The sequence below is a fragment of the Nansenia antarctica genome, assembly GCF_963989245.1.
Source record: "Nansenia antarctica genome assembly, chromosome: 3".
Taxonomy (NCBI): Eukaryota; Metazoa; Chordata; class Actinopteri; order Argentiniformes; family Microstomatidae; genus Nansenia; species Nansenia antarctica.
Window position 1 is genome coordinate 55,826,914 of NC_137688.1, and position 15,645 is coordinate 55,842,558.

General features: G+C 43.3%; 2 protein-coding genes across 2 annotated transcripts in view; one reads left to right on the forward strand and one right to left on the reverse strand.

Moving 5' to 3' along the window:
* The window catches only part of hadhaa (hydroxyacyl-CoA dehydrogenase trifunctional multienzyme complex subunit alpha a), a 34,007-nt gene extending 25,093 nt beyond the window's left edge, over window positions 1–8,914 (reverse strand). Inside the window, exons 1-4 of the mRNA XM_080526107.1 lie at window positions 8,813–8,914; window positions 7,835–7,876; window positions 6,969–7,039; window positions 6,671–6,804 (exon numbers count right to left, since the gene is read on the reverse strand). Coding sequence (XP_080382233.1) covers window positions 6,671–6,804; window positions 6,969–7,039; window positions 7,835–7,876; window positions 8,813–8,879 — 314 coding nt within the window. The 5' untranslated portion in view covers window positions 8,880–8,914. The remainder of the gene's footprint in view (window positions 1–6,670; window positions 6,805–6,968; window positions 7,040–7,834; window positions 7,877–8,812) is intronic.
* A 279-nt stretch (window positions 8,915–9,193) lies between these two features.
* Window positions 9,194–13,932, forward strand: hadhb (hydroxyacyl-CoA dehydrogenase trifunctional multienzyme complex subunit beta). Its single transcript, XM_080525457.1, has 16 exons — window positions 9,194–9,255; window positions 9,759–9,834; window positions 9,985–10,029; window positions 10,274–10,370; window positions 10,512–10,556; window positions 10,722–10,821; window positions 11,037–11,124; window positions 11,285–11,472; window positions 11,621–11,801; window positions 11,971–12,092; window positions 12,239–12,318; window positions 12,472–12,519; window positions 12,642–12,729; window positions 13,069–13,143; window positions 13,245–13,409; window positions 13,509–13,932. The coding sequence occupies exons 2-16, from the start codon at window positions 9,768–9,770 to the stop codon at window positions 13,542–13,544; spliced, it is 1,425 nt and encodes a 474-aa protein (XP_080381583.1). The 5' UTR covers window positions 9,194–9,255; window positions 9,759–9,767; the 3' UTR covers window positions 13,545–13,932.
* Window positions 13,933–15,645: the final 1,713 nt, after the last annotated feature.

Here is a 15,645-nt window from a genome sequence, read left to right on the forward strand (position 1 = left end):
TAGTATAGAGGTAGTATAGAGGTAGTATAGAGGTAGTAGAGAGGTAGTAGAGAGGTAGTATAGAGGTAGTATAGAGGTAGTAGAGAGGTAGTAGAGAGGTAGTATAGAGGTAGTAGAGAGGTAGTATAGAGGTAGTAGAGAGGTAGTATAGAGGTAGTATAGAGGTAGTATAGAGGTAGTAGAGGTAGTATAGAGGTAGTATAGAGGTAGTAGAGAGGTAGTATAGAGGTAGTATAGAGGTAGTATAGAGGTAGTAGAGAGGTAGTATAGAGGTAGTATAGAGGTAGTATAGAGGTAGTATAGAGGTAGTAAGAGGTAGTATAGAGGTAGTATAGAGGTAGTATAGAGGTAGTAGAGAGGTAGTAGAGAGGTAGTAGAGAGGTAGTAGAGAGTAGTATAGAGGTAGTATAGAGGTAGTATAGAGGTAGTATAGAGGTAGTATAGAGGTAGTATAGAGGTAGTAGAGAGGTAGTATAGAGGTAGTATAGAGGTAGTAGAGAAGGTAGTATAGAGGTAGTATAGAGGTAGTAGAGAGGTAGTAGAGAGGTAGTATAGAGGTAGTATAGAGGTAGTAGAGAGGTAGTATAGAGGTAGTATAGAGGTAGTATAGAGGTAGTATAGAGGTAGTAGAGAGGTAGTATAGAGGTAGTATAGAGGTAGTATAGAGGTAGTATAGAGGTAGTATAGAGGTAGTATAGAGGTAGTATAGAGGTAGTAGAGAGGTAGTAGAGAGGTAGTATAGAGGTAGTAGAGAGGTAGTAGAGAGGTAGTATAGAGGTAGTATAGAGGTAGTAGAGAGGTAGTAGAGAGGTAGTATAGAGGTAGTATAGAGGTAGTATAGAGGTAGTAGAGAGGTAGTATAGAGGTAGTATAGAGGTAGTAGAGAGGTAGTAGAGAGGTAGTAGAGAGGTAGTATAGAGGTAGTATAGAGGTAGTATAGAGGTAGTATAGAGGTAGTATAGAGGTAGTAGAGAGGTAGTAGAGAGGTAGTATAGAGGTAGTAAAGAGGTAGTAGAGAGGTAGTAGAGAGGTAGTATAGAGGTAGTATAGAGGTAGTAGAGAGGTAGTATAGAGGTAGTATAGAGGTAGTATAGAGGTAGTATAGAGGTAGTATAGAGGTAGTATAGAGGTAGTAGAGGTAGTATAGAGGTAGTAAGAGGTAGTAGAGAGGTAGTATAGAGGTAGTATAGAGGTAGTATAGAGGTAGTATAGAGGTAGTATAGAGGTAGTAGAGAGGTAGTAGAGAGGTAGTATAGAGGTAGTATAGAGGTAGTATAGAGGTAGTATAGAGGTAGTATAGAGGTAGTAGAGAGGTAGTATAGAGGTAGTATAGAGGTAGTAGAGAGGTAGTAGAGAGGTAGTATAGAGGTAGTAGAGAGGTAGTAGAGAGGTAGTATAGAGGTAGTATAGAGGTAGTATAGAGGTAGTATAGAGGTAGTAGAGAGGTAGTATAGAGGTAGTAGAGAGGTAGTAGAGAGGTAGTATAGAGGTAGTATAGAGGTAGTATAGAGGTAGTAGAGAGGTAGTATAGAGGTAGTAGAGAGGTAGTAGAGAGGTAGTATAGAGGTAGTATAGAGGTAGTAGAGAGGTAGTAGAGAGGTAGTATAGAGGTAGTATAGAGGTAGTATAGAGGTAGTATAGAGGTAGTAGAGAGGTAGTATAGAGGTAGTATAGAGGTAGTATAGAGGTAGTATAGAGGTAGTAGAGAGGTAGTATAGAGGTAGTAGTAGAGGTAGTATAGAGGTAGTAGAGAGGTAGTAGAGAGGTAGTAGAGAGGTAGTAGAGAGGTAGTATAGAGGTAGTAGAGGTAGTATAGAGGTAGTAGAGAGGTAGTAGAGAGGTAGTATAGAGGTAGTATAGAGGTAGTAGAGAGGTAGTAGAGAGGTAGTAGAGAGGTAGTATAGAGGTAGTATAGAGGTAGTATAGAGGTAGTAGAGAGGTAGTATAGAGGTAGTATAGAGGTAGTATAGAGGTAGTATAGAGGTAGTATAGAGGTAGTAGAGAGGTAGTAGAGGTAGTATAGAGGTAGTATAGAGGTAGTAGAGAGGTAGTATAGAGGTAGTATAGAGTAGTATAGAGGTAGTATAGAGGTAGTAGAGAGGTAGTATAGAGGTAGTATAGAGGTAGTAGAGAGGTAGTATAGAGGTAGTAGAGAGGTAGTAGAGAGGTAGTATAGAGGTAGTATAGAGGTAGTATAGAGGTAGTAGAGAGGTAGTAGAGAGGTAGTATAGAGGTAGTATAGAGGTAGTATAGAGGTAGTATAGAGGTAGTAGAGAGGTAGTAGAGAGGTAGTATAGAGGTAGTAGAGAGGTAGTATAGAGGTAGTATAGAGGTAGTAGAGAGGTAGTATAGAGGTAGTAGAGAGGTAGTAGAGAGGTAGTAGAGAGGTAGTAGAGAGGTAGTATAGAGGTAGTATAGAGGTAGTAGAGAGGTAGTATAGAGGTAGTAGAGAGGTAGTAGAGGTAGTAGAGATGGTAGTATAGAGGTAGTAGAGAGGTAGTAGAGAGGTAGTATAGAGGTAGTAGAGAGGTAGTAGAGAGGTAGTATAGAGGTAGTATAGAGGTAGTAGAGAGGTAGTAGAGAGGTAGTATAGAGGTAGTAGAGAGGTAGTATAGAGGTAGTATAGAGGTAGTATAGAGGTAGTATAGAGGTAGTATAGAGGTAGTATAGAGGTAGTATAGAGGTAGTAGAGAGGTAGTAGAGAGGTAGTAGAGAGGTAGTATAGAGGTAGTAGAGAGGTAGTAGAGAGGTAGTATAGAGGTAGTATAGAGGTAGTAGAGAGGTAGTAGAGAGGTAGTATAGAGGTAGTAGAGAGGTAGTATAGAGGTAGTATAGAGGTAGTATAGAGGTAGTATAGAGGTAGTATAGAGGTAGTAGAAGGTAGTAGAGAGGTAGTAGAGAGGTAGTAGAGAGGTAGTAGAGAGGTAGTATAGAGGTAGTATAGAGGTAGTAGAGAGGTAGTAGAGAGGTAGTATAGAGTAGTAAGAGGTAGTAGAGAGGTAGTATAGAGGTAGTATAGAGGTAGTATAGAGGTAGTAGAGAGCGGTAGTAGAGAGGTAGTAGAGAGGTAGTATAGAGGTAGTATAGAGGTAGTAGAGAGGTAGTAGAGAGGTAGTATAGAGGTAGTATAGAGGTAGTATAGAGGTAGTATAGAGGTAGTATAGAGGTAGTAGAGAGGTAGTATAGAGGTAGTAGAGAGGTAGTAGAGAGGTAGTATAGAGGTAGTAAGAGGTAGTAGAGAGGTAGTAGAGTAGAGGTAGTATAGAGGTAGTATAGAGGTAGTAGAGAGGTAGTAGAGAGGTAGTATAGAGGTAGTAGAGAGGTAGTATAGAGGTAGTATAGAGGTAGTAGAGGTAGTAGAGAGGTAGTAGAGAGGTAGTAGAGAGGTAGTAGAGAGGTAGTATAGAGGTAGTAGAGGTAGTATAGAGGTAGTATAGAGGTAGTAGAGAGGTAGTAGAGAGGTAGTAGAGAGGTAGTAGAGAGGTAGTAGAGTATATAGAGGTAGTAGAGGTAGTATAGAGGTAGTAGAGGTAGTAGAGAGGTAGTAGAGAGGTAGTAGAGAGGTAGTATAGAGGTAGTATAGAGGTAGTAGAGAGGTAGTATAGAGGTAGTATAGAGGTAGTAGAGAGGTAGTAGAGAGGTAGTAGAGAGGTAGTATAGAGGTAGTAGAGAGGTAGTATAGAGGTAGTATAGAGGTAGTAGAGAGGTAGTATAGAGGTAGTATAGAGGTAGTAGAGAGGTAGTATAGAGGTAGTAGAGAGGTAGTATAGAGGTATATAGAGGTAGTATAGAGGTAGTATAGAGGTAGTAGAGAGGTAGTAGAGAGGTAGTAGAGAGGTAGTAGAGAGGGTAGTAGAGAGGTAGTATAGAGGTAGTAGAGAGGTAGTAGAGAGGTAGTAGAGAGGTAGTAGAGAGGTAGTATAGAGGTAGTAAGAGGTAGTATAGAGGTAGTAGAGAGGTAGTAGAGAGGTAGTATAGAGGTAGTATAGAGGTAGTAGAGAGGTAGTAGAGAGGTAGTATAGAGGTAGTATAGAGGTAGTAGAGAGGTAGTAGAGAGGTAGTAGAGAGGTAGTATAGAGGTAGTAGAGAGGTAGTATAGAGGTAGTATAGAGGTAGTAGAGAGGTAGTATAGAGGTAGTAGAGAGGTAGTATAGAGGTAGTAGAGAGGTAGTATAGAGGTAGTATAGAGGTAGTAGAGAGGTAGTATAGAGGTAGTAGAGAGGTAGTAGAGAGGTAGTAGAGAGGTAGTAGAGAGGTAGTATAGAGGTAGTAGAGAGGTAGTATAGAGGTAGTATAGAGGTAGTATAGAGGTAGTATAGAGGTAGTATAGAGGTAGTATAGAGGTAGTAGAGAGGTAGTATAGAGGTAGTATAGAGGTAGTAGAGAGGTAGTAGAGAGGTAGTAGAGAGGTAGTATAGAGGTAGTATAGAGGTAGTATAGAGGTAGTAGAGAGGTAGTATAGAGGTAGTAGAGAGGTAGTAGAGAGGTAGTAGAGAGGTAGTAGAGAGGTAGTATGAGGTAGTAGAGAGGTAGTATAGAGGTAGTAGAGAGGTAGTAGAGAGGTAGTAGAGAGGTAGTATAGAGGTAGTAGAGAGGTAGTAGAGAGGTAGTAGAGAGGTAGTAGAGAGGTAGTATAGAGGTAGTAGAGAGGTAGTAGAGAGGTAGTATAGAGGTAGTAGAGAGGTAGTATAGAGGTAGTAGAGAGGTAGTATAGAGGTAGTAGAGAGGTAGTATAGAGGTAGTATAGAGGTAGTATAGAGGTAGTAGAGAGGTAGTATAGAGGTAGTATAGAGGTAGTAGAGAGGTAGTAGAGAGGTAGTAGAGAGGTAGTAGAGAGGTAGTAGAGAGGTAGTAGAGAGGTAGTAGAGAGGTAGTATAGAGGTAGTATAGAGGTAGTAGAGAGGTAGTATAGAGGTAGTATAGAGGTAGTAGAGAGGTAGTAGAGAGGTAGTATAGAGGTAGTATAGAGGTAGTATAGAGGTAGTATAGAGGTAGTAGAGAGGTAGTATAGAGGTAGTAGAGAGGTAGTAGAGAGGTAGTAGAGAGGTAGTAGAGAGGTAGTATAGAGGTAGTAGAGAGGTAGTAGAGAGGTAGTAGAGAGGTAGTATAGAGGTAGTAGAGAGGTAGTAGAGAGGTAGTAGAGAGGTAGTATAGAGGTAGTAGAGAGGTAGTAGAGAGGTAGTAGAGAGGTAGTAGAGAGGTAGTATAGAGGTAGTAGAGAGGTAGTAGAGAGGTAGTATAGAGGTAGTATAGAGTTAGTAGAGAGGTAGTAGATAGGTAGTAGAGAGGTAGTAGAGAGGTAGTAGAGAGGTAGTAGAGAGGTAGTAGAGAGGTAGTATAGAGGTAGTAGAGAGGTAGTAGAGAGGTAGTAGAGAGGTAGTAGAGAGGTAGTATAGAGGTAGTATAGAGGTAGTATAGAGGTAGTAGAGAGGTAGTAGAGAGGTAGTAGAGAGGTAGTATAGAGGTAGTAGAGAGGTAGTAGAGAGGTAGTATAGAGGTAGTATAGAGGTAGTAGAGAGGTAGTAGAGAGGTAGTAGAAAGGTAGTATAGAGGTAGTATAGAGGTAGTAGAGAGGTAGTATAGAGGTAGTATAGAGGTAGTAGAGAGGTAGTAGAGAGGTAGTAGAGAGGTATAGAGGTAGTATAGAGGTAGTAGAGAGGTGGTAGAGAGGTAGTATAGAGGTAGTAGAGAGGTAGTAGAGAGGTAGTAGAGAGGTAGTAGAGAGGTAGTATAGAGGTAGTAGAGAGGTAGTATAGAGGTATAGAGAGGTAGTAGAGAGGTAGTAGAGAGGTAGTAGAGAGGTAGTAGAGAGGTAGTATAGAGGTAGTAGAGAGGTAGTAGAGAGGTAGTATAGAGGTAGTAGAGAGGTAGTATAGAGGTAGTAGAGAGGTAGTAGAGAGGTAGTAGAGAGGTATAGAGAGGTAGTATAGAGGTAGTAGAGAGGTAGTATAGAGGTAGTAGAGAGGTAGTATAGAGGTAGTATAGAGGTAGTAGAGAGGTAGTAGAGAGGTAGTAGAGAGGTAGTATAGAGGTAGTAGAGAGGTAGTAGAGAGGTAGTAGAGAGGTAGTATAGAGGTAGTAGAGAGGTAGTAGAGAGGTAGTATAGAGGTAGTAGAGAGGTAGTAGAGAGGTAGTAGAGAGGTAGTAGAGAGGTAGTATAGAGGTAGTATAGAGGTAGTAGAGAGGTAGTATAGAGGTAGTATAGAGGTAGTATAGAGGTAGTATAGAGGTAGTAGAGAGGTATAGAGGTAGTAGAGAGGTAGTAGAGAGGTAGTAGAGAGGTAGTAGAGAGGTAGTAGAGAGGTAGTAGAGAGGTAGTAGAGAGGTAGTAGAGAGGTAGTAGAGAGGTAGTAGAGAGGTAGTAGAGAGGTAGTAGAGAGGTAGTATAGAGGTAGTATAGAGGTAGTATAGAGGTAGTATAGAGGTAGTATAGAGGTAGTATAGAGGTAGTAGAGAGGTAGTAGAGAGGTAGTATAGAGGTAGTAGAGAGGTAGTAGAGAGGTAGTATAGAGGTAGTATAGAGGTAGTAGAGAGGTAGTATAGAGGTAGTATAGAGGTAGTATAGAGGTAGTAGAGAGGTAGTAGAGAGGTAGTAGAGAGGTATAGAGAGGTAGTATATACGTAGTATAGAGGTAGTAGAGAAGTAGTAGAGAGGTATAGAGGTTAGTACTTGATGTCAGCTCCAGCGATGAAGCAGCCAGGTTTGGATGAGATGAGGACGGCACTCTTCACAGCGCTGTTAGACCACACCTCCCCCATCACCTCTGTCAGCTCCTCCTGCATCTGCACTGACAGGGTGTTCACCTGCATATAGTCAAAGAAAACACACACACCACACACACCACACACACACACACACACACACACACACACACACACACACACACACACACACACAGTCAGCGTGACATGTATTTTGAGTATGCACCTTAAACTCAAAACATAGACAAGTAGACAGACACACAGACCTTGGAGTTTGGGTCATTAAGCCGAACAACAGCCACATCATCCTTGAGCTCGTAGCTGACATGAGTACGAGCTAGAGAGAGAGAGAGAGAGAGAGAGAGAGAGAGAGAGAGAGAGAGAGAGAGAGAGAGAGAGAGAGAGAGAGAGAGAGAGAGAGAGCGAGAGAGAGAGAGAAAAAGATAAAGAAAGAGACAGGAAGAAAGAAAACATTATTAGACACCTGCAGAAACCTTATAGCTGATGTGATGTGAACAGTTGTTGATACTGTGAATACAAATGACAGGGAAAGCTAAACTAATGAAGACTAGTCTGTTATTATGGTGGGATCAAGGTTGACAGCCACATATCTTTATCATGTCTGTGTTAGAGTGCTGTGATTTGTTTGGGTGTCTCCAGTGACTGTCCACTTTAAGGGGAGTGTTTAAAATATTGTGTCAACAGAGAGGGAACAATGATCATATACAAAATATTTATTTGGATCAATAACTGTAATAGGAAGGGAATGATAAGAAAAGTAGCAATCAACATTTTTAAATTTAATTTAATTTTGCCATTTAGCAGACGCTTTTATCCAAAGCGACTTACAATTACGAATTACAGGGACATTCCCCCTGGAGTAACTGAGGGCAAAGTGCCTTACCCAAGGGCACACTAGTAGTGGTGTGGCTTCAGGCGGGATTTGAACTCACAACCTTCCGATCACAAGTCCAACTCACTATCCACTAGACCACCACTACCCCTTTTTTGGTCAGTAATTGTAATATTATTACTCGAATTGGGACAATACTCGTTATTTGTTACGAGACACTACAGTGGCCTATAGCCTATTTCCCTTATCAAGTAGTGTTATATAAAGTGTGATAGTTACCTGACAAAGAGGAGGACACTGAGATGTTCCGACAGGCATGACCTGAAGCACACACATTAAACAGACAGAGCAGGTGAACTATAGCCCACATACCCCAACCAGACAAAGATAGATTTGACCCCTGACCTACTAAGACTGTATCCTCACATCAAGCTGATTGGCTTCATGTCCTCTGCGCTGGTTAAGCCAATTAGTGTACCTCGTAAGCGGATGGTGTCATTATAAGGACCCAGGAAGAAATAATCACAATCACTTTAGCTGTGTGTGTGTGTGTGTGTGTGTGTGTGTGTGTGTGTGTGTGTGTGTGTGTGTGTGTGTGTGTGTGTGTGTGTGTGTGTGTTATGTAAGGATTACAGCAGGGCAATACTGACACTGCTGACCTCTGGTTGCAGTCAGTCTGACTCCTGGCTGCTCCTGAATGAGGTTACTGTGTCAGTACCCTTAAACACGCAGAGGTCACACACAGATCCTCCCAGTCTTACTCAGAGAAGGTGGGAACATACTGCCAATGATTATCATAATCTCAGTGTAAAATCTAACAATAAAACTACACTGGGTGCCGACCCCTCCCAATTTTAGTCTGTTGTATTAACATTTCACATGTGTATTTATTTAATCAGTAGAGAATCAGAATGTAGCTAATATTTGACATTTTAACAGACAAATACATTGCAGAAAGGCTTAGGACTACATATCAACACATTACTTTAATATGTCAAGTAATTTGGCTACTCTGAAACAGCAAGCAAACTGGCCACCAACATCAGGAGAGTTGTTGGTGACACGTAATCTCTCTCAGCATAACTCGCTATGGAATAGGCTAGTAATAGGATTGAATGCCTACGCACGTGAATTCCCCGTCTGTCTGGCAAAGTAGGTGAAAGTTCACATGGCGTAGTTCACGGAATCAATGAAAGGAGGAAAGGTTAGCAAAAGCCGAGGCTATCCTCGGACAGACAACAATCACAAATACTGTACCTGAGAATAATGAATATTTGCTAGTTGTGAATCTGGACAGAACACCAGCTGCACGAACTCCTGCCATCGCTAACCGTGAAGACAAACACCGCTCCACTGACAGCTGGGGGAACAAACATGTAAACCGGGAGAAGGACCCCGAGGACAGGTCAAAGAGAGCCGTTAAAAAAAACATATGTCTATGAAGCTAATTAAATTATATTTGTCATGAAAATGCATTCTAATGAATTAGGAATTACATTTAACGGCATTGCTTTTAGCTGAAAAGATGAAGGACGATTTGATATTAACGAGTTTTCCAAATTTACATTCAGGCTAATCTATGGTCAGCGAAAAATCTCGCGGGGTCTTGAGAACATGAGTGGTTTTTTGCGGTGTGTAGCTGAACCAGGCAGAGCGACAGACAGGGAAGCAGTGTCTGGACGTAGGTTGTAAAAGCTCAGGTGAGACTGTTTGTTAGCTAACTACACTTGTCAACATTAATACTAAAATAAGGGAGATGGTTAAGTGTAGATAACATTGGGTGTATAACTGCTTGCAGCCAAGTCCTGTCTATAATTTCTAACGTTAAGCTAAAAGTGCCAGCCGCTGAGCTAATGCGTCGCTAACATCTCGCTACATTGGCCGTTTTTATTTGTATTTTGGCCGTACTATATGAATGCATTATTCATCAGGGCAATAGCCATTCAATACAGAGATGGCAGTGCCACTGAATGTCCCATGACAAGGGTTTGTCGCCTCTCCGCTGCCCTTGTCATTCTTTTGAACTGCGATCTGGGTGAAGGGTCACCGCGGGCTGGGGGCGGGGCCTTGGCCGGGTTTCTGTTTCTGATGGCAGGTTGAATCACCCCATCATCTTATACGTATGGCTCATAAACAGCTAAACGCAGTATCTATGTAGTAGTGAAATAAACGGAATTCTGATATATTATGTGATCTTATGCAGAAGGATAAAATGGCTTCCATGCTGATGAACTCGATGCGGAGCTCCCCGGTGAAACCTGCTTGGGCCATGCAGTTTGGTGAGTCCACTGGGTCTGCATACTACACTCTGTGTGAACAGCAGTGAATGAACTATGAACATTAATGTGTAACACAATGGTGTAATGTCATGAGCGATATATACAAAGTAAAGGGGATGTATGTTTATGTGTGTGTTTGGTTTTCTGCAGCGACCCGCTCCCTCAGTACGACAGCTCCTCTCCAGACTCCCCGTGGTAAGAATCACCACCTGTCATGTGACACTATCACCATCACTGTCCCCCTTTGCTATCTATTGTCTCTTCTGTCCCTTTATTGTCAACTGTCCAATGTCCATAAGCATCTGTTATCACAGTTTACTGTCTCTGATGTTAGAATGTTGGTCTGCTTTAGTTAACTGATTTTCTCTCTCCTGTCCAAAATCGTGGCATGTGCTAGTGCTTACTGTGTTCTCTCTCTCTCTCTCTCTCCTCCCCCCAGTCCAGACCAAGAGTAAGAAGACTTTGGCCAGACCGGGTGTGAAGAACATAGTTCTTGTGGAAGGTGTCCGCACCCCTTTCCTGCTCTCAGGAACCACGTAAGTCCTGTTCTAGTCCTGTTCTAGTCCTGTCTTAGTCCTGGTCCTGTCCTGGTGCAATTTGACAATTCAGGGCAGACTATTCAGGGCCAGACTATATCAGGGCTGGAGGTAACCACTGGGCTGTGTTTGTGTTTACAGATACAGTGACCTAATGCCGCATGATCTTGCCAGAGCAGCTCTACAGTAAGTGAGACAATAAAGTGTGTGTGTGTGTGTGTGTGTGTGTGTGTGTGTGTACATGTACATACATGCATACAAGGCCTATCTAATCAATCAACCAATATCTGTTTATTTCAACTGTCTAGATTGGGGTTTTGAGGTAACTGGTACTTGTGTGTTTGTGTGAAGGGGTCTTCTCCATAAGACCAGTCTGCCCAAAGATGCTGTTGATTACATCATCTATGGAACCGTCATTCAGGAGGTGAAGACCAGCAACGTGGCCAGAGAGGTGAGGGCACAAACATACTGGTGAACACAAACACTGCTAAACCTGTGACCAGATTAACTTGTTCCCCAGTTGGCAGTCTCTCAGTACACACACACACACACACACACACACACACACACACACACACACACACACACACACAATAACAAGACATGTAGTACTATTTATAGTAGTACTTCTGACTGACCCTATGAGTGTTTGTGTGTGTATTTCAGGCAGCGTTGGGTGCAGGTTTCTCTGATAAGATCCCCTCTCACACTGTAACCATGGCCTGCATCTCCTCCAACCAGGCCATGACCACAGGTGTGTGTGTGTGTGTGTGTGTGTCTGTGTCTGTGTGTATGTCTGTGTGTGTCTGTCATGAAAATAGGCTGTTTGTTAGATTTCACAAAATAGCAAAAAGCACCAAACAACTGAAATATCAGCCTCTAGTGGACATATGTGTGTATGTCTGTCTTTGTAGGCGCTGGTCTGATTGCTGCGGGACAGTGTGACGCCATCGTAGCGGGCGGGGTCGAGTTCATGTCGGACGTTCCTATTCGCCACAGCCGCAAGATGCGGAAGACCATGCTGTCACTCAGCAGAGCCAAGACCCTGGGACAGAGACTCAGTCTCATCGGCAGCATTAGAATGGCACACCTCACACCAGAGGTATACACATGCACACACACACACACACACACACACACACACACACACACACACACTGTGCACTCAATGTTAAGGTAGAGGGTATCATAGCTTAGATGTGCTGAAAACCCTTGGTCAAGTACACGTGTGTGTGTGTGTGTGTGTGTAGCTTCCTGCAGTAGCTGAGTTCTCCACGGCAGAGACGATGGGTCACAGTGCTGACCGTCTGGCGGCGGCGTTCGGAGTGACCCGGGTGGAGCAGGACGAGTTCGCCATACGCTCACACACACTCGCCAAGAAGGCACAGGACGAAGGCCTGCTCAGTGATGTCATCAGCTTCAAGGTTCCAGGTAACCACAATGACACACACACACGCACTCTCTGCGTTGTCATGGCAACGTCATACTCTGGTGCCATGGTAACCAAGAGCTACAGTTGGAGGGGGGGGGGTTTGCTGGCTTTATTTTCAGCGTGAGACTGTTGTTGCCACGGTGACAGTAACCCCCTTCCCCTCTACAGGTCGGGACATGGTAACCAAGGACAACGGCATCCGGCCGTCCACCATGGAGCAGATGGCCAAACTGAAAGCTGCCTTCATCAAACCACACGGCACCGTTACTGCGGCTAACTCCTCCTTCCTGGTACACACACACACACACACACACTATATATGTCACTCCATCCAGTCGGGAATTGGATTCAGACCCAACGAATGTCCATAAAAGTACCCAATGAATGTCCATAAACTGCAGAATGTCCATCTAACGTGATTGTTTGTGTGTCTCAGACGGACGGAGCCTCAGCCGTCCTCATCATGTCTGAAGAGAAAGCCCTGGCCATGGGCTACAAGCCCAAAGCTTACCTCAGGTACTCTACCACTACACTACACTTACCTCAGGTACTCTACCACTACACTACACTTACCTCAGGTACTCTACCACTACACTACACTTACCTCAGCTTATCAGCTGTCATTCTTCTTGTGTGTGTGTGTGTGTGTGTGTGTTCCTTTTTCTGCAGAGACTTTGTGTACGTGTCCCAAGACCCCAAAGACCAGCTGCTTCTAGGGTGAGTCATGACCACCTAACCTAACCTACCCAGGTGCCAGTTGTTCACCATATGTTTCTCTTTTCTGACTGACGCCTCTCTCCTCTTCTCCTCTCCGTCACTTGTCTCATTCTGTTATTCAGGCCGACGTATGGTACTCCTCAAGCTCTGGCGCGCGCCGGGTTAACCATGGACGACATCGACGTCTTTGAGTTCCACGAGGCCTTTGCTGTGAGTTTTGTGTGTGTGTGTGTGTGTGTGTGTGTGTGGCGCTAAGGGGTTCGATGTCTTTGTTGTGTGGAGCCTGTAAGTTATAGATATGCAGTTGTATAATTGATATGGTTTTATTGATCATGTCTCTCTGTCTGGATAATTCCATTGTGGTTTGGTTTATTCATGGGCATATATGTTTGAGGAAATATTGAGTAAGATTTCACTGCACTGTTCTGTATCCTGTGGTTATTGCTTCGGAGGTTGTCGGAAATCAATGTGTTTCCTCCTCTTTGGAATCTGTAGTAACAGTGTGTGTGTGTGTGTGTGTATGTGTGTGTGTGTGTGTGTGTGTTACAGGGCCAGATCATGGCAAATCTGAAAGCCATGGACTCTGACTGGTTTGCTCAGACGTACATGGGGAGAAAATCGAAGGTAATATTAATGTGTACGTCACACAGTTGCACATCACCAAATCACCATCTTATTTGTGATTGTGGACAATGTTAATGCTGTGGACTGTTGTTGTTTTGTAGGTGGGAGCTCCTCCTATGGAGAAGTTTAACCTGTGGGGAGGGTCTCTGTCTCTGGGTCACCCATTCGGAGCAACAGGCTGTCGCCTAGTTACGACAGTGGCACACCGACTGCAGAAGGAGGGCGGGCAGTACGGACTGGTGGCAGCATGTGCTGCAGGAGGACAGGTAACACACACACACACACACACACACTGTACATTTTAATCACACATACATCTAATCACATACACAAACACACTGATATCTGTTTTTTTTGTGTTGCAGGGCCATGCCATGGTGATCGAGGCCTACCCACAGTAGAACACAGGACAGTGATTATCTGGCGGTCTGTGGATTTGACACAGGAGAAGACTACACACACATCCACACATCCTGTATAGTACATACTAAACACCAATTTGCCTTGTTGGGTTACGTACACACGCATGTGTGAAGGACTGTATGTGTGTATGTCTGTAATTTATAGCAGTGTTTTCTCCAGGAAAGTTGCCTCGATGTTTGGTTGCAACGTTGCAGTAACCTTCTCTGCCAGTGGCTAGTGATCATCTCCCACAGCCTGTATGTAAAATAGCGCCTGGAGCAGTCGGATGGGTATAATGATGCTAATGTAATGTTAATAATCAGTAATTTTGTTTTCTTACAAACTCAACAAATTAAATGATGGATTATAAACCATTGTGTTATTAAAGTGACTGCTACGAACTGTTTATGACAAACTGAGGTGTGAGACTGTTGTGTTATGTTATGTTACAACAACTCACCTCGCGGATTTGAAGACATTTCCACAAGTGAAATCGTCCCACCATGGAAAGAAAACACTCAGCTCCAGTGTCATTAATATTATTTTCTCAAACTCATCATCCTTTAAAAAATCACACGGGTCACGTGAATGCGACTGAGTCATCGTTCAGCCCTTTGCTTCATTTGAAGCTAAAGGCCCAACCCCAAGTCCCGATTCCCTTCCCTACCCCTACGGCTCGTTTTGGAGTGCCACTCACTTTGGAGCCAAGGCCTCTGAACAGAGCCACAAGCCGTAGTGGTTTCCCTATGAAATGGGGCGAACCTTCGAGACCCTGATACGTCATCAGTAGTGTCATAGAAAAGCATCGAAGCTCGCGATTCATTCACAACTTAAGTTTTACGCTATCAATCGATCAAACAAGTCATCAAATAAAAAAGAACAATGCTTCATTATCAGACTGACAGAATAACAGTGTTCTGTAGGCTACCAGCCTTCTGCTCCTACCCTGCCAGTCTGCACTGATGTAGGACAACAGTACAACAACTTCGAGGCTGAACTTCTGCACAGATCAGCCTTAAAACATGTAACGTTATATACAGGTGCTGGTCATATAATTAGAATATCATCCAAAAGTTGATTTATTTCAGTAATTCCATTCAAAAAGTGAAACTTGTATAATGTATACATTCATTCCACATAGACTGATATATTTCAAGTGTTTATTGCTTTTAATTTTGATGATTATTACTGACAACTAATGAAAACCCCAAATTTAGTATCTCAGAAAATTAGAATATTGTGAAAAGGTTCAATATTGAAGACCCCTGGTGCCACACTCTAATCAGCTAATTAACTAAAAACACCTGCAAACGCCTTTAAATGGTCCCTCAGTCCAGTTCTGTAGGCTACACAATCATGGGGAAGGCTGCTGACCTGACAGTTGACCATTGACACCTTGCACAAGGAGGGCAAGACACAAAAGGTCATTGCTAAAGAGGCTGGCTGTTCACAGAGCTCTGTGTCCAAGCAAATTAATAGAGGCGAAGGGAAGGAAAAGATGTGGTAGAAAACAGTGTACAAGCAATAGGGATAACCGCACCCTGGAGAGGATTGTGAAACAAAGCCGATTCAAAAATGTGGGGGAGATTCACAAAGAGTGGACTGCAGCTGGAGTCAGTGCTTCAAGAACCACCACACACAGACGTATGCAAGACATGGGTTTCAGCTGTCGCATTCCTTGTGTTAAGCCACTCTTGAACAAGAGACAGCGTCAGAAGCGTCTCGCCTGGGCTAAAGACAAAAAGGACTGGACTGCTGCTGAGTTGTCCAAAGTTATGTTCTCTGATGAAAGTACATTTTGCATTTCCTTTGGAAATCAAGGTCCCAGAGTCTGGAGGAAGAGAGGAGAGGCACAGAATCCACGTTGCTTGAAATCCAGTGTAAAGTTTCCACCGTCAGTGATGGTTTGGGGTGCCATGTCATCTGCTGGTGTTGGTCCACTGTGTTTTCTGAGGTCCAGGGTCAACGCAGACGTCTACCAGGAAGTTTTAGAGCACTTCATGCTTCCTGCTGCTGACCAACTTTATGGAGATTTCATTTTCCAACAGGACTTGGCACCTGCACACAGTGCCAAAGATACCAGTACCTGGTTTAAGGACC

Excerpts from the sequence above, each read along its gene's own strand:
- hadhb (XM_080525457.1), top strand. The coding sequence starts at position 9,768 with ATGGCTTCCATGCTGATGAACTCGATGCGGAGCTCCCCGGTGAAACCT. Across the intron at positions 12,093-12,238 it reads CGGCTAACTCCTCCTTCCTG|ACGGACGGAGCCTCAGCCGT; the intron begins GTACACACACAC and ends TGTGTGTCTCAG. Across the intron at positions 12,520-12,641 it reads AAAGACCAGCTGCTTCTAGG|GCCGACGTATGGTACTCCTC; the intron begins GTGAGTCATGAC and ends TCTGTTATTCAG.